The sequence below is a fragment of the Meles meles genome, chromosome 10 (assembly GCF_922984935.1).
Source record: "Meles meles chromosome 10, mMelMel3.1 paternal haplotype, whole genome shotgun sequence".
Lineage (NCBI taxonomy): Eukaryota > Metazoa > Chordata > Mammalia > Carnivora > Mustelidae > Meles > Meles meles.
In genome coordinates, this window is record NC_060075.1 from 108841227 (window position 1) to 108867825 (window position 26599).

General features: G+C 38.7%; 1 protein-coding gene across 3 annotated transcripts in view; it reads left to right on the forward strand.

Moving 5' to 3' along the window:
• VPS41 (VPS41 subunit of HOPS complex) overlaps positions 1–26599 on the forward strand; it is a 185080-nt gene that overhangs the window by 64840 nt on the left and 93641 nt on the right. For all 3 annotated transcript variants that reach the window (XM_046020128.1, XM_046020127.1, XM_046020126.1), the window contains exons 5-7: positions 9765–9839; positions 17759–17821; positions 19536–19601. In XM_046020128.1, coding sequence (XP_045876084.1) covers positions 9765–9839; positions 17759–17821; positions 19536–19601 — 204 coding nt within the window. The remainder of the gene's footprint in view (positions 1–9764; positions 9840–17758; positions 17822–19535; positions 19602–26599) is intronic.

A 26599-nucleotide genomic window follows, 5' to 3' on the forward strand; every position in this document is an offset into this window, starting at 1 on the left:
CTTTCTCTTTTTCCCATTTATTTCAAGTATGCAGAAATGCGTAAGGCCTTTGTTCCTTTTTCTGTGAGGACCTGTGCCAGACCTGCTTCTTGTGCCATTGACAGCTGTCATGCTGAAATCCTGTTCTTTCTTTGTTTTTTATCAACTATTATGCAACCAGTAAGAGAAACCGATGTGCGTACTGATGACACTCAGTTGTCACTTGAGGTAAAAATGGGTGCTGCAGGTCCCCAGAGTGATGGCTTTGACAATTAAGATAAATTTTGCTATCTTTTTGGTTTTAAATTAAAAAACTGACTACATAATCATGTGAAAATATTTATCTTTGGATTACAAACAAAATAAATATGTGCTCTAGAAAATGAGCGAAACATAGAAAAGGACGATCTAAACGATAATATTATCTCAGCACCCAGATAAAACCAGTGCTAATATTTTAGAGTATCTCCTTCCAGTCACATATGTTGTGTACAGATGCCTGTAAACACAGCCGTATTTATAAACCCTGGGTGGGTTTACTGAGAGCTAGCCGAATTGTGAGAGTTGAAGGCACAGTCTTCCAGATGAGTGAGTTTGCTGAAGACTTCCAGCACCAGCTACAAGATCTCGAAGTTCCCAGATGCGCTCTCATGGTTGATAATTAGTTAAAGGCCTCAAAGAACTCACTGAAAGTTATACTCACAATTACAGTTTATTACAAGGAAAGGATACAGACAACAAATCAGCTAAAGGAAGAGACCGCATAGGGCAGACCCTGGGATGCAAGATTCCATTGTCTTCAGGACATGTTACCGCCTGGCCTACATGTGTGACAACCAGGGAAGCTCCCATTACTGTTCAGGATTTTTACAGGGGATCTGTTATGTAGGCATGATTGGTTGATGGGTTGTCCATATGGTTGAATTTAGCTTCCGGGTTGGTTGATATCCATGACCCAGAGCCCCCACCTGCAATCACAGGGGTTAGTCTTTCTGGCGTAGCCCCCTGAAAGACTGTGTGGTTTTCATCATTAACAGCCATTCCTATCAGGATAGATTATCTCCCAGAAACCAAGGGTAAAGACCTGACTTCTCTTGGATTAAGTCAGGTTCTTTATTTTTTTACGATTTATTTGAGAGACACAGAGAGAGAGAGAGGGAGAGTGCGCACACACATGAGCAGGGGGAGGACAGAAGGAGAGGGAAAGAATTTCAAGCAGACTTCCCGAAGAGTGTAGAGCCTGACTTGGGGCTCCAGCCTGTGACCCTGAAACCATGACCTGAGCCAAAATCAGGAGTTGGACACCAAATCAGCGGAGGTACCCAGGTGCCCCAAAGTCAGACTCTTTATTATATAATACATTTTTTTGTTCTTTTAATTTTCATCATTTATATTTGCTTTTAGAAATTTAAGTAATTTCCGTTTCTTAGTGTGTTACAAAAGAAACCTGCTGTGGAAAGCATCTTTACAAAATAATTTTTTTTCCTTTTTCTTTTTTTTTGGATATTTTAAAGATTTTATTTATTTATTTATTACAGAGAGAGGGAGAAAGAGAGAGAGCACAAGTTGGGGGAGTGAGGGGGGAGAGGCAGAGGGAGAAGCAGACTCCCTGCTGATCAGGGAGCTCAATGCAGGACCCGATCCCAGGACCACAAGATGATGACGTGAGCCGAAGGCAGATGCTCAACTGACTGAGCCCTCCAGGCACCCCTCTTCTTCTTGTGTAAAATAGGCAATACATATATCTTTTGAAAGATTTATTTTTTTATCTCAGAGAGAGAAAGTGAGAGCACTAGGGGTAGAAGGGGGAGAGGAAGGGAGAATCTTAAGCAAACTCCACACTGAGTGCAGAGCTCAAAGCAGGGTCAGTTTCACAGCCCTGAGATCACTACCTAAGCCAAAACCACGGGTCCAGTGCTTAACCGACTGCTCCATCTAGGCACCCCAGAAAATACATATTTTAAAGATTTTTGATACACATTGCCCAATGATCCTTAGGAAAGTTTCTCCATATTTTAATTCCCACCAGTAGGGGACAAGGAATCCCTCTTTGGGGACTTCTTGGCCAAAACTAGGTACTTAAACAATCTTTGCCAATTCCATAGGCAAAATATCTTGTTTTTTTATATGTTATTTGTTATTCCTAAGGTTGACTCCTGTTCTTGTTTACCTATAATTTGTACTATTTCTTTTGGGAGTGGACTGTTTTACTTGGTTTGATTTACATGAATAAGAAGTCCAAATATTTTCAAAAACTAAGGAAGAATAAGCTGTGAAGTTCTTCACAATGTACATGACAAGAGGTGAATATCCCTAATCTTTGACTGATCTCTCATGAATCAGTTTTAAAATTATGGATGTCCCAATAGCTAAATAGGCTGATTCATGCTTAGAACTTATAGTTTAAGGTTGTTATTTTTACTGACGTAGTAACTGGATTTTCTCCAATTTTATTTGGTGTGACTTATGAAATATAAAATATTTGTGCTTTCACATTAAAATATGGAAAGGAAGGAGGTAGTAAATAACATGGGCTAAATACCTCATCTTCTGAATGAGTCAGTGTATACCATTGAACTGATTTGGAGTGAGAGATAATTCAAGTATAATTCCTAAAAATTTTTTGGTAATCACTAATAGAATACAAATAGAATGAACGGCGTTTAAATTGTCCCTAGATAGACAAAAGAATTTGAGTAATATAGCAAAAGAGTAATAATGGAATAAGGAAACATAATTCTAAAAAGTATAAAATACTGTTAGTAAAAGAAAAATATCCTCAGCTTTGATATGAAATAAATATTAAGCATATTGGCAATAAAAATGCAAGAAAAAGTAGAATTTAAAGCAAAAGAGAATTAGCCAGCAGACCACATATTATATTGATTACATTTAGGGGTAAAAGGAAACTTTTTCATACCTTTGATGTACCCAATTATAGGGCATCTTATATGTAGACCAAAACTTACTTGAAATGCAGGGAGAAATGGGCAACACTGCAGTTGTAATGGGAAGTTTTTGAAACATGTTTCTATCAGTCTTTGATAAATGAAGAAGAAAGTAAATAAGGATATATAGAAACTAGATAATAAAAATAACATTAAAAATATGTGCATTTTGAACCAGAGAATATGTGTTAGTTGGAAATGAATAGCTTAGATTTCAAAGAACAATTTTTAAAAAATACACAAACCACATTTCTGACCACGAGTAAGTAACCAAATAATGCTGTCACCATTCTTAGAAATAAAACAAAATGTTTCTTTTCTCAAAGAGGAAATAATTATTGTATTATACATTATTTTTTGGCCTCTAATTTATGACCAGTTTACATAATTAAAGGTAAATGCCATTTGATTATTTTATGGTTACTAGATGAGCAGTAACAACTAATGCACACTATATTAATGTCAGGAAGTTAGAATAAGGTCAACAAAATTGTTCTAAGCCAAAAAGGGAAAATTAATTTACAAAAAGAAATTAATAAAATAGAAAACATTAAAAATGAATTTTCATATTTGCAAATATGAAATGGAAAAAATAATAGTATTACTTCCTAGAATTGCCATGAGGAATAAATGGTACATGTAGAAAACTCTTAGAGCCGGATGCCCAATAAGCCTATAGGAAATGTTAACTCAGTAGTAGTAGTAGTAGTAATATCATTAGTATTATTAAAATATTAAAAGAGGGAAAAGTAACATAAAAAAATTTTCATCTTAAGAATATGAAATGCAGTATTTTCTGGGAAAACCAAGATGACCAGAACAGAATGAGAACATTTGAGTTGCTTGACAGTCATGGAGGAAAAAAATGTGATCTAAGAAAAAGCCACCGAAGGTATTGACCCCAGATGTTTTCATGCGCAAGTTCTTTTTAATATTACTTTTTATTGTGAAGTACAACTTGACAAGGCACATAAAATATTCAGTGAAACAGTGGTTATAATGCAAACCATCATGTAACTAGCGTTCTGTTGAGAATAGGCGGTGTGAAATCCCCCTCTGCTCCAAGTCCCTTTAAAGGGACCCCACTGCACTGACCTTTATAACTGAAAGTGCTTGGCTTTTCTGTTTCATTTTCTGCCCTCTCTGTGCGCCCCCTCTGCACTGTCATAGAATTTTGCCCATTTTTGTATGTTGTATAAACAGAATCCTGTTATACATACCAGGAAGGAGAAGAGGGTGCTTGCAGGCATTGCCACTACTGGAATAAAATAAAGTGTAAGACCCCTAAGGGGAAAAGGGTCAAATTTTATTTGGAGATGTTAAAGAAGGTCTAATACGTGGAGAAATGCTCCAGGTTTATGGATTAGAAGAATCAATATTGTAGAGATATTGAAGGAAAAGCTTCCAACATTTCACCATTAAGTGAAAATGAGGACTTTTTATCCCAAGAGTTTTTACCAGGAATGCCAAAAGTTGTTTTTTTTTTTTTTTTTTACCAGGAACGGTGTTAAGTTTGGTCACTTTCTGCAACCAATGAGATGATCTTTGGATATTCTTCATTTATTTTCTTAATGCAGAGAATTATATTAGTTCATTTCCCTATATTATACCAGCTTAGGGTTTCTGGAATAAACTTGACTTTTCTATATATGCTGACTTTATTAATATTTTCTTTAGGATGTTTCCATTTATGCTCATGACCGAGATTCACTTGTATTTTTTCTTTCTCATAATATCCTTGTTGAGCTTTGTTATTATAAGAGTATGCTGGCTTGCTTAAAATGATTTGGGAAACATATCCTTTCTGTTCTGTTCTCTGGAAGAATTTGTGTGTGATGGGAATTTTTTTTTCTTTGAACTGTCTCTCATGAATTTAATATTGTAGTGAGTGAGTTTGACAGTGAAAAAGATAAATAAGTAAAATACATAGTAAGGTAAGTAGTGGTAAGTGCTGCAGGGGAAAAATAAGCCAGTAAAGAAGTTGTGATGTTTGGGTAAATGTTGAAATTGTAGGTCAGTGGCCAGAGAGCATGCCTAAGATGACTACCTGTGAAGATTTGGTGGAAATGCATTTTGGGAAAACAGGTGCAAAGGCTCTAAGGCAGGAAGACAGCAGGGAGGTCATCATGGCTGAGGAAAGAGAACAAGGCAGAGTGTAGATGAGGGGAGAAGTTGGCGGGAGGGCTAGAACCAAATTGTTGAGGACTCTCAGCTCATAGTAAGAACTTGGGGTTTTCTTCTGAGATGGGAGACCATTGGCAGATTTTCAAGCAATGACATTGTCTGGTCCATCTGTTAACAGTATCTTTCTGCTGATTTTTTGGGAACAGACTTCTGAGAGAGTGACAGCAGAAGCAGGGCCACTAGTTATGAAACTATTAGGATGATCCAGACAAGAATGATGGCTTGGATGGCAGCTCTAGAGCTGGTCAAAGTCTGGATAAATTTGGTTTATGTGATGCTAAGAATTGCTGACAGAAACACAGTAGAGTGTGAAAGAAAAACAGAAGTAACGAGTGGCTCCAAGGTTTTTTGCCCTGAGCAGCCAGAAGAATGTAGTCATCTGTAACTGGGACCAGGGAAACATTAAGAAGGGCCCTTTCAGGAGAACCCGCCTACACTGTTGGTGGGAATGCAAGCTGGAGCAACCACTCTGGAAAACAACATGGAGGTTCCTCAAAATGTTGAAAATAGAACTACCCCATGACCCAGCAATTGCACTACTGGGTATTTACCCTAAAGATACAAACATAGTGATCCGAAGGGGCACGTGCACCCGAATGTTTATAGCAGCAATGTCTACAATAGCCAAACTATGGGAAGAACCTAGATGTCCATCAACAGATGAATGGATAAAGAAGAAGTGGTATATATACACAATGGAATACTATGCAGCCATCAAAAGAAATGAAATCTTGCCATTTGCGACAACGTGGATGGAACTAGAGGGTATCATGCTTAGTGAAATAAGTCAATCGGAGAAAGACAACTATCATATGATCTCCCTGATATGAGGAAGTGGAGAAGCAACATGGGGGGTAGGGGGGTATGAGAAGAATAAATGAAACAAGATGGGATTGGGAGGGAGACAAACCATAAGTGACTCTTAATCTCACAAAACAAACCTAGGGTTGCTGGGGGGAGGGGGTTTGGGAGAGGGGGGTGGGGTTATGGACATTGGGGAGGGTATGTGCTATGGTGAGTGCTGTGAAGTGTGTAAACCTGGCGATTCACAGACCTGTACCCCTGGGGATAAAAATACATTATATGTTTATAAAAAAAATAAATTAAAAAAAGCCCTTTCATAAGGGAGCATCGGGATCTTGGGTTGGGGTACACTTTAGTTGAGATGCCTTGTAGGCATCCAAGTACATCTATAAAATAGGCAGTTCTAAATATTGGTCTGAAAGAGGGAGAGGCCCAGTCTAGAGATAAAATTTAGGAGTCAGTTCATGGCTTGGAAGAAAATAACCAAAGGAGAAAACACAGATGTTAGAAGAACCTCAAAGGACTGAACCATGAAATATGAAATCAGGAGATTGGGGGAATCTGACCAAAGACACAGAAAGGGGAACTGGAAATGTCAAAGAAAAACCAGACAAGTGTGGTCTGGAAGCCAAGGGAAGGGGAGCGTTACCAGCAGCGTTACAGCCTCCTGTTTGTTAAAGTAAGTCAGGCTTAACACTGACCGCTCTGTTTAGCAACACGAGGGTTATTTCATCTTTAACTTCACACAGAACCATACAAATCCTGAGAAAACCCAAGGAAAGTGTGGAGAACTGTGGCTTGGTCTTGCCTTTTACCAGATAACAGAACATACTATGTGTATTATAATTATGTCAGTGATGAAATTGATACAGCAACAGACAAAGAGACCACAGTTGAAAACCCAAAAGGATATCTGAGGTGAATATTTATTATATGACAAACAGTTCTCTTCAGAAGAAGGATGGGTTATTTAGTAAATGGGGCTGCCCCAACAGGATATCCATTTGGGGGAAATAATGAGTCCCAAAAGTATTAAAGACTTTAACATTAGAAATAAAGCAATAGCCATCTTCCAATTTAAATAAATAAATAAATAAAAGGAGACCACATACAATGTCCGGGTGAGGTATTGTACCAAGAACTCATACCCTAAAAATAAAAAGGAAATGAACAAGAAAATGACAAACATGTCCATAGAAAAATGAGTATGAGCTGTCTGCAAATAAGCTCAACTGCTTGAGCAAATTAATTGGCCAACAGACTTAAGAAAAATGCTTATGTTTATTAGTAGTCAGGGAAATAAATCAATGAATAGTGATCTTTGGCAGAAAAAAAAGTAAAGAAAAAAAATTCTGTTGCTCACAGAGATGTGAAGGAAAGAGGATTCTCAAACCTTGTAGATCTGCTTTTCCCTGTAACATTGCTAATGTGGTGGTACAGATTCGACTCAGGGAGGAATTCGTTGTAATGAAAAGTTTATCTAGCTGCTGAGAAGGACTCGGCTCTCAGAAACTCTTGAGGCCTCCTCCTCCTCATCGTGAGGTGGGGATGACCACCCTGCAGACTGCTTTCCCCTGAGACTATGAGACCAGCTACTGTGTCTGCTGGGTCTTTGGAAATGATGCAGTATGACCTGGAGAGGACTGATGCAGTCCCAGAGTCCAAGTGCAATCACATAAATTGACACGTATACGGAAAGGAAATACACTTCTTATTGTGTACGTTGTTGTGAAGAAGGGCCTGATCAAGGACTGCGTTCAGAGACGGGGTTTGGTTTTGTAGGCCTGGAACAGCACTGTCCAGTACAACTTCCTGCAATGAGGAGAATGTTCTGATTCGTGTGCTGTCTGATACCAGCTGCTGTCCACATGTGGTGTACTTTGATTTTCTTCAGTTTTTGATTCACACGCAGAGACTACCTTGTTAGACAGGACAGGAAAACTCAGCATTGATAGGCTACGTACCCCTGTTAAAATGTAATTTGAGATAAGTAATATATTATATATAACCACATATATATGTATATATATACACACACACACCCCAAATATAACCAAGATACCTTATAACCATAATCTATGCTTATGTAATCTATGTAAATAGCTAAATTACAGTCAGGGGGTTATATTTGCTAGAGTAAATGGGTATTAAAATCTTGTTGGATTTGTTTGGATCACAAAATGATGAACGTTAGGAAACTGGTCCCAGAGGATACTCAGTGAGGAAAGCATTTATCCAAAGAAGACACAGAAGCTGAGCACTCGGGCTTCTCAGCCAGGAGTCCAGACGCGCTGGCCTCACTGTTCTCCCAGTTTAGCTTGTATTTTGTTTTGCATATTCCTTGCCATCCATCGTCCATCATGCTCCCTGTGCTAGACACCTGTCCCCTCTGTCTAGGTTGGATCCCTGGCACTTTCTCTTTTGTGATTCTCATCCCTAGACTTTGGTTTATTCCCCTGTAAAAGGGATCAAATATCTATCTACAAGGTCCTTTCCTCTTTTAACGTTCTAGAAACTTTTAAAATTTTTTTACTTATTTGAGACCCAGAGAGAGCATGCGTGGGGGCAGGGGGAGAGGGAGAAGCAGACTCCCTGCTGAGCAGGGAGCCACATTCGAGACTGGATTCCAGGACCCCAGGACCCTGGGATCAAGACCTGAGCCAAAGGCAAACACTTAAACCAGTGAGCCACCCAGGCACCTCAACATTCTAGGATAATGTTGCTTTTCATAGACTGCATTTCAGGAGTGTTGCTGGTGCAATGACCAACATGAGGAAGGGCTCTGGGGCCAGCTGTCTCACCCTGCTACTGAGGAATTTCTCTCGACAGCATCCGTCAGTGGGTGGCTTTCTGAGGTCTGGGAGTCTTGGTCTGCACTAACCTTTGGTTACTAGCTCTGAGATACTTTCCAAGGAGAAAGGAACATTCCATTTTGTATTTTTCCATTAATCCTTATCAACAAGCCAAATTATCTTAAATTTAGATACTTTAAAAAACTAATTTGCAGACTCATACCATAAATGATGAAGGCTTTTCTTTCCATGCTTAGTTCTATCATGTTTTGTGTAAAAGAGCGGGAAACAATTATCTAGGAAGAGAATAAAAGCTTACCATTTTTCAGTGTTGTCGTCATTTACCAGTCTTGACTTCTATTGGAAAATCCACCTATTTGTTTTAGTCAGGAAACAGTTGGCTACATAGAAAACTAGAAAGCTGTGAAAAATAATAAAAGTCCTGTTATTTATTTATGCTTGGAAAAATACATTCAAAGTGGAATGCCTGGTTTCAGTCTTGACAGATTTTTAAAATTTGAGATTACTAAAAAGAAGAGGGCTAACAAATTAGTGAGTATCAACCAGACCCTGTACATTTCCCCCTAGAAAGTACTAAGCATAAAGTTTAAATACAAAGTCAATTTAGTGATTTATGAGAGAAGAATGTACCAAACTGGAACAGTCAAAATTTTTCTTTGCCTCATGATTTTTTATTTTGGCGTTTGTTATGTTCTTTTAATGGATTTGGTTGGGAAGGAGTTTTAGGAATGAGGAGTAAATAGAAGAGAATACATAAAAAGGTGTATAACCTGTAACAAAAACACCATTCTAGGTGGGACTTGAAGCTCGTGCAATACGTAATTTTGGGAAGTCTTAGGTTTCCTGGTTTATTATGTGTGTTAGAGCAAAGCTGTACTTTACCATTTTCATTTCCAAAAACCAAATATGTCTTACACTCACACATCTAAACTAATAGACATTTGTCTCACTGAATTATTACAAAGAGCCAAAGCATTTGGTTGTTGATGTATACATTTTCCTGAAGTTTTACATGTTTGTTTGTTTGTTTGAATAGAGTCCTGTGAAGATAAATCAGATTAGCCTGGATGAGAGCGGAGAGCACATGGGCGTGTGTTCAGAGGATGGCAAGGTATGGCAATGACATGGGCACGTGGAAAACACGGTCTGGTTCTGAGGCCTGGGATGGTCTCCAACTCCAGGGGCTTGGAAACGCACCCAGATTACTGTATACCTGCTTTAGGAGAACCTTGATTATTCTTTTTGGGTATTGGACTCGCTTCCGATTGCTCATAATTAAAGTAAAATATATGTTGCACAAATGTGCCTTAGGAAAAGTAATTACAAGAATGTCAATAAAGTAACTAGTATTAAGCTGATTAACAGCTGTGGCAGGGGGACGTGTCACCTTAATCATTACTGCTGTGCCACTTATACTTCAGTGACTAGTCTGCAGTCCCTGCAAGACAAGTAGTTTAATGCCTTTCTGCCATAAATCCACAAAATTGGATTTTGTGGGCATGATTTCTGTGGGCCGGTGGTTTTCATTTTCACACAAGTTATGAATGTTTCTCTTGAATTATAGAATCTTTTGATAAGCAATCATAGTTTATCAGAAGAATAAAGTATCTTGCAATGGCCACATTAAATAAATGTAAAATCAATATATGTACAGTTTTCTAAAAACCTGGCACCCACTTCCTCAACCGAGGACATACATCACTTGTGCAGTGTATAAGTAACAATTATCAGTGCTTCTTGCTGATGTTGAGCTGTGACATTTAGTGGTTGTGGTGATTGATTTTCCACTTATAAGAATGTCTTTTTTGTTTTTCAGTCGATGGAAGTCTTTTCTAATGTTGGTTTGCAATGATAAAATTCTAATACACGGTGTACTTAAGCTACTTTTCTAAAATAACAATTTGAGAAAAGTGCATTAAGAATCATTACACAATCTTACATATTCCTGACTGAATAGAGCACATTTCCTAATCTGATTTTGTGTTTTTACATGATCTAAATTCAGTGGGTCATTAAGATGAGTAAATGAAAAACAGTGTGCTCCGTGTAAAAGATTTATACCCATTTGATCTATTAGCAAAAGAAAAATGAAGTCCTCTTGACACACAAGAATGCATTTTATATATCTAAGCTTAATGTTGCCCAAAAGGTCTTTTGAAATGGTAGTTGGAACCCTATGCTTTCCAAAGATCACTGTCAAATTTTACAGTACTTTCTAAAATCCTGAGATAGACCAGACTGTCAGGGAGGTGAGGGAGGAGCCTGGTACATATGGAAAAAGAATTATCCAAACAATTGAAACCTTTTAGTATTTATGAATTTGTAAAGGAAGGTCATCTTTATTTATTTATTTTTTTTCCTTAAAGGTAAGGAATTTGTTCTGGGCTGACAACCAATTTAGTTGAACTAAATTGTTGGAAGAGAATATTCATTTTTCAAATTGGAACATAATTTTTACTGAAATAACTTCATCAGTGAATTTTCAGAGCTTTAAATGTTGAATAATTATTATTTGATGTGGCAAAGTGGGATATTTTAATTGTGTCTAGTGTATAATGACCCTCAGATATCACCTGGTACACTTCTTGGCAAATACCTGTTTTCTAATTTAGGCAGATTTTTTTTTGTTTGTTTTTTTGTTTTTGTTTTTTTTTCCCATTTTATTTATTTTTTCAGCGTAACAGTATTCATTCTTTTTGCACAACACCCAGTGCTCCATGCAAAACGTGCCCTCCCCATTACCCACCACCTATTCCCCCAACCTCCCACCCCTGACCCTTCAAAACCCTCAGGTTGCCCCAACCTCCCACCCCTGACCCTTCAAAACCCTCAGGTTGTTTTTCAGAGTCCATAGTCTCTTATGGTTCGCCTCCCCTCCCCAATGTCCATAGCCCGCTCCCCCTCTCCCAATCCCACCTCCCCCCAGATTTTTAACTGCCATATTTTGGTGTAAACCTGTGATACTTTTTTATTTTTATTTTTTTTAAGATTTTATTTATTCGACAGAGGAAGACACAGGGAGAGAGGGAACACAAGCAGGGGGAGCAGGAGAGGGAGAAGCAGTCTTCCTGCAGAGCAGGGGGGGTTGATCCCATAACCCTGGGATCATGACTTGAGCAGAAGGGAGATGCTTAACGACTGAGCCACCCAGGCACCCCTAGTGATACATTTTTTAAAACAGTTTTCACATATGTTTTATTAGCATTGATAGAATTGAAAATAAATATTTTGGTGCACATAATTTATGTAAGCTAGCAGTATTGGGAAAATTGAGTAGCTAGTATAGAATGATCTGGAAAAGCGGTCAGTAATGATAAAAACACAAAGATTATTACAAAGATAAACTCCAGATATCTAGATCTAATGCATCTTTAAATGGCTCTTGTGATTTTTCTTTCTTTAGTGTATTAAGACCCCTAGATAAAATACGTCACCTTCATATATAAACTAGAATCAATTTAGTGTAGAGTTCAGGGTGGAGATATTTTCTCTTAAAATTTTGGAGATGTTGCTCCCTTTTGTCTGACCTTTATTTTTACAAACATGTCTGAGGCTAGAATACTTTAGTTTTTTCACAAAACCTTTAAATTTTTTTTTTTTTTTTGTCCTGCCTTGGAGCTTAGACTAATAATAATAACAACAATAAAACAACAATATACGGCTCTTGTAGTTCAGTTTGCTAAGTTATGTCTTGTTCAGGTCTATTTTCATTAATTTTGTCTGGAACACAGTAAGTCCTTTTGATCCATATACTGAAGTATTGTTTTCATTTCAGGAAAGTTTACTTCAGTTCTGATTTTGATTATTGCTTCAGTTCCATTTATTTTCATTTCTTCAAAGAAACCCAATAATACTTAGGCTGGAGGCAATTATGGGGCAGAGGCTAAGCCCGGGTTTTGTATTCCGCCTGCGGGGGCGGGATTTCCGCTGCTTCGCCTCCAGCTGCTGCGGCTTCCTCCGCTGGGCCCTGGGCACGCTGGGGGCTGCCTGGGAACGTTGGCAGGTGCTGGGTGTGCGGTGAGTGCTCCGGGTTTATGTCACCTGTTTTTACTGCTAACCATTCACTTCTTAACCCATCGCAAACTGGCCTTTCCCCCTCCTGCATTATTGTAGCTAAACTTTTCAAGGGAAGAGGGTGAATGGATAAGCACCATTAACCCTTCTCCTTTCCAAAGTATGTATATTGTTAGGAAAACTGGTCATACTGCGTGTGTGACGCACACGTTGGCACACACACATGTATGTGCTTTTCTTTCTCATTTTCTCTTCCTCCTTTCTCTGTAGTTAGTCTCGTTTCTTCCCTTTGCTGATTTGCTTTTATTCCAGTATCCATGTTGCCTCATGGAATAGCGTTTTATTCTGTCTTGGATTTTTAATTTTCCTGAAATCTTTCTCTTGCTTCTGGCTCTATTTTCTTTTTTCTTTTTTTTTTTTTTTAAGATTTATTTATTTATTTATTTATTTATTTGACAGAGAGAGAGAGATCATAGGTAGGCAGAGAGAGAGGAGGAAGCAGGCTCCCCGCTGAGCAGAGAGCCCGATGCAGGGCTCGATCCCAGGACCCTGGGATCATGACCTGAGCGGAAGGCAGAGGCTTTAACCCACTGAGCCACCCAGGTGCCCCCTGGCTCTATTTTCATATCAGCCAGATATATATTTCATTTAAAAAATTTACAACTTCTTGTATTTCTTTCCTTTTTTTTTTTTTTTAAGATTTTATTTATTTATTTGATGGAGGGAGAACGAGAGAGCACAGGCAGGGGGAGCTGCAGGCAGAGGGAGAGGGAGAAGCAGGCTTCCCACCAAGCAGGGAGCCCGATGCGGGGCTCCATCCCGTGACCCTGGCATCATGACCTGAGCCAAAGGCAGACGCTCAGCCAACTGAGGCAGCCAGTGTCCCTTTGGTGTGTTAGAGTGCCAGGTAGTAGAGTCTAAAGGTTAGGAATGGAATCGTGCTGCCACATTTTAGCTGTGTGATGTCAGGGACATAATTCCTATCTCTCTCTGCCTCAGTCTGTTTCCTCCTCTATAAATTAGGGATAATGAAGGTACCTGCCTCATTGATTATTAGAAATAGATGAGTTAATGTTTGTAAATTGTTTGGAGTAGTGGAGGGACAGAAGAAACATGTGGTAATTGCTAGCGATCATCAGGTCATCTTTTGGCTCCAGACTCACAGAGGTTTTTTTTTTTGGTGAAGTCACTGAACAGTTTTCCAGTTTTCTTTCTTTTCTGGCTACTAGTGAACATTTTTAAAAGCATGCTTTTTTTCCCTTTGAGTTATTAGAATTGTGTTCTGCAATATCATTTTTACCGACCTGTGTGTGTTTTTGTTGCTTTTTTATCTGTTCTAGAACAAGGAAAAGAGGTCTTTCTGAATCCAGGTTAGCAAACAAGAGTCTGGGTCTGATTGCTCTTGGCCCTGCCTGTTAGCATTTTGGGTGTTGTGGAATCACCTTCTTCTCTCCACGCAAGGGCCCCGGAAAATGACCTTGATTCCCTCTGACCAGAGCTCATCAGTTAAGACAGCTCCCCCAGTGACATGGGAGCCTCTGCTGCTGCTCCTGGGTCTCTGACACTCTTCATGGGTGGAGAAAAGGAAATCCAGTCTCCTCTGGGAGAGTCTCTTCAGCTCCTACCCCAGATGGAACGGCAGCTTCCATGTTCATTCCTGTTCCTACTCGCCCTGTTTCTGTTGGAAGCTGCAGTTTGAGAGAAAGGCCTTTTTGATGGAAGTACAGCCAGGGAGGTGGTCTGAGCCTCTGGCCACCTCGCTTATGTTCCTTTCCATCAGATGGGCTACATCACCCGATTTTCTGGTTGGCAAATACGTAGAACTCCGTGCTCACTTGGTGAAGATATACACCTTCCTTACCGTTCCATGAGGGCAGGTTTTCTTTACTTCAAGCAGTAAAACATATCGCGTGTCTTCCGTGGCCCTCACATGGCCCTACGGGTCAGGCGTTAATGAGAAATTTGCCAGGACTGCTATAGATTGGCCGTAAGGGCTCCTGCTCTGAATTTTTGCTCTTTCTTCATTAGGTATTTTTGTGACTAGTTGGGGGAGGTTGTTAGAGGATACCATTTTCAAAAAGACCCCCTCTGTTTTAGCCTTTAAATACAGGTTCTTACCTGGGATGAGATCTTCCTTAAAGCCAGAACTCTCTAGGCAGACATTCAGCAGATCCCTTTCACAGACAAGTATGATATTCACTGACAAAAATGGCAAAATAAATAAAGAGGGAGGGAGAAGAAATAAATAAAAACTGTTTAGGATTTTATTAGCTATGGTGGTATAACTTAGGACCAGCTCGTTTGGCCTGTCACATTTGTGAAATGAACCAAAACTGTGAAGATTTTATAAATCACCCTGGTTGTACCGATCAAGTTTATGAGAGCTGTCTTGTGGAAGTTCTAGTGTTTTCCATACTGAAGGAGGAAACAGGACCATTTCCTAACAGGAAATTAGGACCATGATTGGTCCTAATATTTATCTTCTGTTTACTGATGCCTCAGTCTTTTTCAGAGGGCTTATACTTCATTTATTTACATCTCATATACTTTTCCCCACCATAAAAATCACCTAGCTTTTGTTCTTAAAATCACCTTTACCCTCTTGTAGCCAGAAGGAATCTTATCCTTTGGAATGACTGGTCTGCTTCATTAAGTCTCAGCTATGATCACAGAGTTGCCTAATTCAGAGTCTGACATTCACCTTCCCTTTAGTTTGGTAAATATTTGAGGTTTTTGATAAAACATTCAAAAATCCTCTATCATTCCCTCATTCCATCATTCCCTTTCCGGTTCCACTTTTCCTATACTTTCTGTAAAAAGATATCTTATTTCCATATTTTAAACTGTCTCATATGATGTTAGTGTGTAAGAGAATAGGGCTTGGAAAATTCTTCTTGCTTCTTACAACCTTGGCCAAGTCCTTTATTTTTCTGCAGTATCACTGGGTTAGTAGGCCTAATGGTGTTTGCTGTCATACCTACCAGTGTTGCTATAAGGACCGCATGAGGCAGGGCAGGATTTTCAGTCCTAGCTACGTATAACTAAATATTTAAATATTTATAATTAAATTAAGTAAGTTTTAAATAAATTTAATAAATAATTTAAATACTTTTTTTTTTAAGATTTTATTTATTTATTTGAGAGAGAGAGAGAGATCATAAGTAGGCAAAGAGGCGGGGTGGGGGAGAAGCAGGCTCCCTGCTGTGCCGGGCTCAATCCCAGGACCCTGAGATTGTGACCTGAGCGGAAGGCAGAGGCTTAACCCACTGAGCCACCCAGGCACCACAATTTAAATAAATTTTAAATGAATCAAAATACCATTCCATCCCACAGAACTAGGGTCTGGCAATTAGTATCCAGGGATCCCATCAAGAATGCCTTCAGCAGACCTCCTTGGGGAAAATCATATACCCTCTTTGTTACAGTGTACCATGTGCTCTTGTTGGAACCCAGAAAACATACTTGGCACAGGATGTAAAAACAGTAGTCACAAAATGGTTGCCCTTACAATTTTATCTCTTCATGAAGAAATTTGTCTCTAAAAATTGTATCACAAGTAAATTTTCTTCTTCGAACTCGCAAAAATGAACCACTCACAACTTACTAAGATGAAAACAAGAAGAAATCAAAAGTCTGACTAGTTTTATAACTACTTAAAAATTTGAATTTGTAATTAAAATTTTCTCACATAGACCCCACCCTGGATGGCTTCACTAGTGAATTCTTACAAAATTAAGGAAGAAATAATACCCCTTTTCTAGAGACTAGAAGAAGAGTGCACACATCCCAAGTGCTGGGAAGTAGTTCTAGGTGCCCCAATAGCTCCAAGTATCTGAGAGCTCCTGGAATCTTAAGCTCTGCTGATGAGAGTGTAAATTGATCAAATCCCCTTTGCGAAATGCTTTGGCTGTTTATTAAATGTGAACAGATGCATAGCCTATGACAACAGTTCCACTCCTACGTATGCACTCTTCACAAATGTGTATCTTAGTGCCCCAAAAGATGTGCAAAGAGTGTACATGGCAGCATTATTTATAATAGCCCCAATTTGGAAACAACCCAAATGATCAACAAAAGGCAGATACATGAATTATGGTATATTCATACACTGAAATACTATACAACAATGACAAAGAACCAGCTACTGCTATACATAACAGTTTGGGTAAATCTTGTAAGGAAGATGGTGAGTGAAAGAAACCAGTGAAATAATTCATGTTCCTGTTTATATAAAATTCAAACACCAGCACAGTTCATCTGTGGTGATAGACTTTAGAGTAGTGGCTCATTTGTTAGGGGGACAAAGAATACGAAGAAACACAGACGTGCTTCTTGGGTTCTAGTTCTTGATCTAGATGGTGTCTGCAGGGATGTGGTTAGGTCATAAGAGTTTACCAAGCTGTAAATTTATGATTCGTACCCTCTGCAATAATGTATATTATTCCGTTTTTAAGTAAACCACTTAAGAGATTTAGTATGGATAAAGTAGTCTGGAACGACTTTAAGGTTGTTAGATGGTAAGTAGAAACTTAAATCTTCATTTATACACTCACAGTAGATTCAACATAAGATTATAAATGAAGTGCAGGTCACCTAATCTCTTGCCACATTGATCTGCATGGTTGATTATATATATATGACTCAAAAAAGAAGGACCTTTTTCCTTCCAGGAAAGGAAAAAATAATTCCTTTAGGGGAGCCTATGGGAAGTTCATAAAAGAATATTAATAACCTATTCATATCTAGTTTGTTTTTAAAAGCTGGCATCCATTTAATAACAGATTTGTGGTAAGTAAAGGGAACTCTATCCATGAGATGCTAATCAAACCTTAATTGCAGTGGAGTACTCTCACACTGATAGAATTGTTTTCATTGGATAGTTAATAGAGATCACAGGGGCCCTAGATTATTACATATTCTGCTTTTTTTTTTAATCAATAGTTTGTATTCTTACTGAATTAGCAGCCTTCTTTGTCGCTGTCAGGGTGAACTGACAGGATCCATTTTACTTTTCAGGTGCAGGTGTTTGGACTGTATTCTGGAGAAGAATTTCATGAGACTTTTGACTGTCCCATTAAAGTAAGTATACAGTAAGTTTTAATTTTTCTAAGGGCTTTCTCAGTGAAGGCAGTAAGGATTACAGTGCTTCAAGCCCTACCAGTGTTGCGTTGATTTGGTCAGTAAGCATCTCTTCAACACTTCAGGAAGCACTAGATACCATTTGTTGGCAGAAGAGAGCACAGGATGTTTGTTACATGACTGTGCTGTCAGTCTGTCCCCAGGAATCTTTTCTTGTACTGAGTGAGAGGATACATACACGCAATCTGCGATTAAAGACTCCAAGAGGTACAAACAATATTAAGGAGTCCAAAGCTGAGAGAAGTTACTTCTAGTTGTCTGTATTAGTGATGGCTTCACAGCGGGAGTGATATTTGGGTGGGCTTTAATAAATGGACAGGGCAGACAGAGAAACTGGCTTTCCATGTGGAAGAACAATGTAATATAAATGGAGAAGCCAGAAAGTTCAAATTGTGTTCAGGAAGTGGCAAAAAACGCCTAGTTTAGATGGCACATAAACCACTGACTTGGCAGGAGAGCCATACAGGCAGATTGGGGCTGGCTTTATTTTCAGGCTAAGAAATTCAGACTCCATGTGGTAGATAAGGAGAAATTATTGAATGTTTAGGAGCAGAGAAGTGACATCAATTGAGCTGCGCCTAAGGGAAATGAATATGGCGACTATATACAGTATAGATGGGAGGGCTGATAACTGTGTGGCAGGAAGAGCGGTCTTAGATAACAGTTAAGGTCAGTAAAGTGACGATTAGAGTTGTTGAAGGGAGAGGTCATTCATTGTTTTCACTTGTTAATTCAAACCCTTATTGATCAACAGGTAAAGGAGAGATAGGATCTGATACGTGTTTTCCAAAGGCAACTCCAGCTGCGTAGAGGGTGATTTAAGCAGGAGAGGGATTACAGGCCGAAGGCAATTTAGGAGACTAGTGATGTCCTCGAGGCAGGGCACACAGGCCCCCAGTAACAAGATCATTGGGAGTATTCAAGGGGAAGTCAAAGACGGGAATGTAGAAAGCAGATAGGAGGTCGACTTGGCTGCAAGCCCATTGTGAAGGGTTGGATGGGGTGAGGGAGGAGGCAGGAGCTGGTTCTTGCTTTGGTGGTACATGGTGATGCCATCAGTTGCAGGAAGGGATGTTTTGAGTCAGGACATTGCTAACTTGGTCTTGAGTTCAGAGAACTCGTACATCTGGTGAAAACGGTATGGATGTTTCCGAAACATGAATGTGGAACTCCGGATAGAGATTGGCCCTAAAAAACACAAAGTTGATAACCACAGTTGAGTAAGATAAAAACCATTGCCCCACCTGTTCCAGTTGGTGCCCTCGAATCATTGGAAGGCATCTGGGACAAGGAGATGGCTGGGTCCTTTCTCTGGGTTTCTTCTATGAATCCCACTCAGTTACAAACATTTGTGACATCTTGTTGCCTCGATTGAGCCTAGAGAGGGGATTCCCGCTCAGAGAATCCTTACTCAGCCAGAAACTAGAACTAATTCACTCTCATCTTTTAGCTTTGTCCTGGCTTCACAGGAGAGATCTTTTCACAAAAGAGCAAAAACTCAGATCTCAGTTGCAGACTATTACCTGAATAGATTACTTCTTCCCTAGCTATCAGGATAATTTTTAGATTATGCTGCCTGTCATGTATAAAGAATTTTCAGTCCGTGCTTTAACTGTAACTTCTAAACCAATGATGGGTCCTCATTCCCTTGTAGATCATTGCCGTGCACCCACATTTCGTGAGATCCAGCTGCAAGCAGTTTGTGACTGGAGGGAAGAAGGTAAATGCTTTGTGTCTGCCATTACATAGTGTCTGGGGGTGGAGGTGGAGGTTCAGTTTGGCTTTTAATTTATCCATAATATTTCTAATGTTTGACTAGTCAGAGAAGTTTTGAGAAAGACCAATGTGTGGTGAAGTTGTGAGACCGTCATCTTTTGGGGAAGCTGGGGCCTCAGTGCTTGTCACCTCATCTCTTTGGAGTAGATACAGAGCAAGAAAACCAGAGCTGTCACGGGAACTAACATCTAGCGCTTTGAAATGTCCCTTCCACAAACAAAAAAATAGCATTTAAAAATAACAAAAGAACAATTAAACTCACATTTTTAGCTCTCATTGTAGAAGTCTTTTGCAGGCCTTGATAAAGTTTTGGAACAATTATGGCTTTTTTTACTGACCTGTTCTGGTGTGTTTTCATTATCGTAGTGCTACTTAAAAATTAAGAGAGGAAAGTAATTCTTTTGTACATTTACATGTTTATGTATCGATATAGTAAATTATAAAATTAAAGAATCTTTCTGCTTATAGGATAAGTCAAGTTTTTTAAACCATTTTTATAACAAAAATACTATTAGTGTACTGGAATGTTGAATATTACTTCATATCCAGTTTGGAACTCAGTGAAAATGAGGTGGTCTGTGGTTATTTCTGTAGCAGTGTATGCCTTTGAAATGGCTACTCTGATGTTCAGCTACCAAATGGTTCTTGAGTGTTTTATGGTAGTTATCTGTTGCTTTCCTTTGGTTTGCTGCCTCATACACTGATGGGGCAGATAAGCATACTGGTCATTACCTATTTCTCAAACACTGGTTTTAGCTCATTGTAATAGGAGCTCATTGCAGGTGCTGTAGATCCCAATTCCGTTCCACAGCATGAAGACCACATGCCCCCAGCTCTGATTTCCAGTTAGGAGCCAGGCAGTGTCTTCTTCGTACAACCCAGCTTATGGTCGTCCTTAAGCTGTAGCCTCATCGGCCTCACATAAAAATGTTTGTGGGATCAGTCAGTAGGAATTACAGATTTAATCTAACATTCTCTAGCTTAGATCTGCAGCTGATTCACTCCTGGGGGAAAAAGAAACAAAAATAAAACCAACTATCTCACTTGTTTTTGTTGACCTCAGGAAGGAGTAGCTTTAAAATTCCCCTTACTAAAGTATTTATTTATTAAATGCTTTTCTAGTTAAGAAATTTTAGGTGAGATACAGCATAAATTCACTCTGCTATAATTTAAATCCCTGCATTTTTACTTAAGACTGAGTGGAGATGAGGAATGCTGAGTGGTTTTTGTATGTTTGTGTTTCTAAGTGGCTTAAAAAAATAAACTTTACTATCTCAGTTCAGAAATTATGGAGTGGTTTACTTCTGTAGCACTGCCTCAGAGTTTCTCCCTAGGCTCCAGCCTACATTTTGGCTGGGGCTGTGGTCGTCTGAAGGCTTGATTGGGGCTGAAGAATCTGCTTCAGTTGCCTTTTTTTTTTTCTTTTAATTTTATATTGGAGAACACAGTAGGGGGAGCAACAGAGGGAGAGAGAGAAGCAGACTCTTCGCTAGGCAGGGAGCCTGACACTCCTGACCTGAGCCAAAGGCAGATGCTTAACCGACTGAGCAACCCAGGCACCCTCAGATGCCTTCTTAATAATAATCCTTCATATACTTAAAATTGATAAATCACTCTGGTTTAAGTATTTTCCTAGTATAGGACGCCAGTTCTGTGTTCCGGTTTCCAATTTTAGGAATTAGAAATTTTACAGTTGTCCCCTCTTTCTTGAAGGCATTGTGTGAAGAACATGGAAATAATATGACCGGTGATGTCCAAGTGGTAGGACTCAGACTCTGAAGGTGGAATTTTTCCGTGTTAATTTGCATTCTTAGTGACCTGGTTATTCTTGAAGTTTAGTAATAGCTGTTGTACTGTGGGGCTACCTGGAGCCTCATCAAGTTTGCCATAGTAATATTACTACATGGATGTCTTGTCCACCTGCAGGATGCCTGGGTGAACTGTGTCAATTACGTATTCTTCATCCTTTGACTTAGCATTTGATACCATTTATAGACATCTGTAGGAAGGATAGTGCGGATGTGGCTGTTTAGGCCAGAGCTCATTGAGTAGATTCATGAGCATTGTGTAGACAGCCAAGTAGTCCAAGTGTGGGTGAGCAAATATGGGAAGCATTGGAATTTATATAAAGATAAACATTGTGATAGGCGGTATAGTAAGTAGAAGTACCAAATGCTGAACGGACGAGAACGTCAGGGCTTTGGTTCATCTCTTTGGTTATCATTGACTACTTGACAGTTTGTTCTATGTTCATTGTTTTATGAGCATTGTGATTTCTCCTTTTTTTCCTATTCAGTTCTTCAGAAATGCATCTGTAGACATTTCTTCTCAGGCACAGAAAGATATTTAATTATGTGTATATAAGATGAAAGTAAAATAAAAACAATTCAGGTCATCTGGTGAAAGACTCTTAAAAAGTGATATTAAGGGGGCGCCTGAGTAGCTCAGTGGGTTAAAGCCTCTGCCTTCGGCTCAGGTCATGATCCCAGGGTCCTGGGATCAAGCCCGGCATCGGGCTCTCTGCTCAGCAGGGAGCCTGCTTCCTCCTCTCTCTCTCTGCCTGCCTCTCTGCCTACTTGTAGTTTCTGTCAAATAAATAAATAAAATCTTTAAAAAAAAAAAAAGGTGATATTAAGTTAGAATTTCTGGATTAAAATAATTTCAAAAATCACACTAAAGGTCTAATGTATTATATAAAGGGCTCAGTATATTGGGATATACAGTATATATAATGTATTATATAAATGGCTCAGTATAAAAGTGTATATGTGTGATATTTTGATGTGAAGAATCATGATTACATGTCATTGTAAGTGATATAAAATCATTTTTAAGATTTTTTTTTAATTTTTTAAGATTTTTAATAGCTTTATTGATACATAATTTGCATATCATAAAGTTACCAGTTTAAAGTGTACAATTCAATTGTCATTTGTTTCCAAAGTGGCTGCACTATTTTACATTCTCATTAGCAATATATGGAGGTCTCAGTTTCTCCATATTCTCACCAACATTCATTTTTTTAAAGATTTTATTTGTTTGGGGCGGGGAGAGAGCGAGCAAGCAGGAGGGGGGAGGTACAGAGGGACAAGCAGACTCCCCCTGCTGCACAGGGAGCCTGATGTGGGGTTTAGTCCCAGGACCCTGGGTTCATGACCTTGACCTTCGTAGATGCTTAACCAACTGAGCTACCCAGTCACCCCACCAACATTTTTATCTGTCTTTTTGATTATGCCATGTGGGTGTGAAGTATCTCATTGTTTTGATTTCCATTTTCCTAATGATTAATGATGTTGAACATCTTTTCATGTGATACTTGGCCATTTGTATGTCTTCTCTGGAGAAATGTCTCTTTGGATTCTTTACTCATTTTTTGATTGGGCTATTTGCCTTTCTATTACACACTTATGAAAAATTGTTTAGATATTGTGTATACATGTCCCTTGTCAATATATGATTTGCAAATATTTTCTCCCAGTCTATGACCTGTCTTCTCAATTTACTGATGGTATCCTGTGAGGTATCAAAGTATTAGATTTTGATAAAGTCACATTAACCCTCCCCCCTTTTTTGACACTTTGCTTTTGGTATCTTATCTAAGAAATCATTGCTTGATTCAAGGGCATGAAGATTTATGCCTGTGTTTTTTCTAAGAGTTATGTAGTTCTGTTAATTTTAGGTCTACAATTTTTTTTAGTTAATTTTGTATATGGTGTGAGGAAGGAGTCCAAGCTCATTCTTTTACATATGGATATCCAGTTGCCCCAGCCTCCTTGAAAAAATGATTCTTTTGCCATTGTCTTGGCCTCTTTGTCAAGTATCAGTTAATCATAAATGTTAGCATTTATTTCTGGACTTCCAGTTTTCTAGATCTTTGTGTACTTATGTTTGCGCCAATACCCTTTTTAGATTTTAGAGTCACTAGTTTTGCTGTAATTATTTGTGGGATGACGAACAAATTAGCTACTTCTAAAACATTTTGATTTTGAGTTCTTTTTCTTTAAAAAGCCATCATAATTTCTCTTACCTACATTAGAGACTTAAGAAACATTGCTATGTAAATGTGTCTTCCATTCAAGGACTTTTAACATGCAAACTATCGACTGATTACTTTGGATCCATTAAGTGTCTTATATAGATATGTATATATTAAGCAGTAAAAAAGCAGTGTTTATTCAATAAACTGTAATGACCTCTTTGTATGCAGTTAACTAGCTGGAGATTTCCAAAATGTGCACCAGTTTGGTGTGGTTTGCAGAAATCCCCGGAGCGATTTCTTCCTCCTGTGTTTGTATAGTGTACCCTTTTTTTTTTTAAGATTTTATTTATTTATTTGACAGAGAGATCACAAGTGGGCAGAGAGGCAGACAGAGAGAGAGAGAGAGGGGAGAAGCAGGCTCCCCGCTGAGCAGAGAACCCGATGTGGGACTCGATCCCAGGACCCTGAGATCATGATCCAAGTTAGAGGCAGAGGCTTAACCCCTGAGCCACCCAGGCACCCCTGGTATACACTTTTAAAGATCACTTATGCTGCATGGTTTTGGCTTTAGTGTGTTTTGTTTGTTGTAAAATACATTTATTTTGTTGAAAATATTTCAGGAAATATTCCTGATTTCATTAAGGAATGTATCTTTGATTTTAAAAACTAAGAAAAAGGCTTTGAGAAGGTGACATTAAAAGGGGGGGGGGCACTACTATGAAGTGATCATTTTCATTTTGAAAGTGTTGGCAAGCTTTTAGGAGGATCTGCCTTTTTTATAACAAAGTTCTGGCATTTTATATGTTTGAAAAATGAGAAAAACAAAATGACATCGGCCCAGCCGCAACTCTGATCTTTCCAACTGCAGTTTTCAACTAGCACCATAAACTAAGCAGAGCAAGTTTGAAGAGTCCAGCATTTAGTAAATGGTGATAACGTTGCGATAATCCTATATTGTAGCTATATCAAGACCTCTCTGTTTAGAGCAGATGGCAGATCCTATAGGGAGAAGAAAGAGTAAAAACAAATACCATGTCACTAAAAGGTTATGACCTTCCGCCTTTGAAAGAGAAATTATTCTAGCCAGATGAAGGTGCAATATGGAGTAAAGGCATTTTTAACCCTTAAGAAAACTGCTCTTCCCTAGACTGATGTTAAATGAATCTTTGAATTATATGTCAACTTCTGTAAACAATGGTGAAAGGAGCACAGAGACTAGAGAAGCGAAATGAGGAAAATGGAAGTCCTACATGGGGGTATTTATAAGAAAAAATAAAAGATGTCTAATTTAATATTTTAGTTGTTCTGAATTTATTAAAAATGTGATTTCTGTGAAAACATTTTTTCAAGTAATTACAACATACAGTTCAGAATAGCCCTGCAAAACAGCAACATAGCAGAAAAAACTCAAGACTGCAGTTTGACACATTTGTTGTTATTTCCTTTTTAAGGTTCCAGCTTTTTAGGTTAGAGATAGCTCCTTATCCATCAGGGACTAGGCAGAGGAGACTGTAGTTCTCTTTGGCATAAACTTTTATTTTAGGTTTTCAAGGTAACTTCTCAGTAGTTGAATGCCGTAGCTGGATTTATGGACTCCCCTGCTTGACACATGAGTATAAAAAGCTTATTCCAAATTCTGTTTTGTTTCCATGTTGGAGAGAAAAAAAGAAAGAAAAAGCACATCTCTTAAAAGTGCTATTGGAGAGAGCTTTCAAACATGTGACCCTATGGATTTTTTTTTTAAGTGTAACCTCTTGTGAGGCAAAAATTCTAATACATGAACATAACAATGAGGTTTCTATTTTAGAAATAAGTCTGCCAAGCAGTTCTTACCTGGATTTTTTTTTTAATTGCTCAGTTTTCTCTGTCAGCAGATAAACTTCGCTTCCTACAACCTTTACCTTTGAACTCTGAAATACACTTCATAATAGTTGGTTCTACCACTCTGACAAATTACTAAATTGTCACGATGCTGTTTGCGGCCAGGTTCATTTTTAGAAACGAGATAGTCAGCTGTTTGGCGTTGTGGTGGGATAGAATGAGGGGACCGGCCACAGGGACAGATTGCTTTGTAAGCTAGAAAATGTCAGTCAGAGAACAAGGAAAGGGTCTGTGTGCATGAAATGAGATGAAACACTTTGCTGAAGGCTCATGGCAGATTTTTCCCAAAGGACAGAGGTGGTAGCATTAGCTAGCTTCTGTAAGTTTCCAACAGTGATCTGCAAATTCGGAGTATGTTCTTTTTTTTTTTCCCCCTCTTTCCAGATTGCCTTCTGCATCCTTTCTGGAAGGGGATTCAATAGAGTGCCTTTTTGTACTAATATGGATCTTTCTAGAATCCCGACAGCCCAGTGAACCACTAAACATAACATGGAGAGGTGCTTCCTTCCGTGTTTGCTATCTTCTGCTGACGTTGGAGCTGGATTCTTGGGGCCAAAAGGGATTTGACTGTCAGTTACCCTGCTCGGTTTGTTGTCCAGTGACTCTCAGGGGTGATGTTTCTGCAGAGGGTCGCGCAGCAGCTTTATACACGCAAATGTTTGTCACGTGTTACTCCATAGGTAGCTACCAAATTTACATCCAAGTTTACAGTTGGGTGTTGAGCCATTGTACAGAAATACCTTCATTTCTTCAAGTACTGTGTTATAAATTGTGGTACCATTACTAGAAATTCATTTCATGTTCTACACATACCAAAACTGATTAAAAAAAAACAAACCATTAATAAGAAGTACTACACAAGTATAACCTTCACAAACATTTTTTTTAGGTATGTAAAAACCAAATCGTGAAATAGCTGTGTCATAAAAGTATATTCTGGCGGGCTTTTTCTGTACCTACTGAACTTGCTGAAGCTAAAAATAGAAACCCAGTTCTTAAAGTAGAAATCATTTCAGTGTCAATAGGCATTCTTCACTGCTTTCAAAACCAGGTTCACTTGTTTCAAATATTCATTGCTTTTT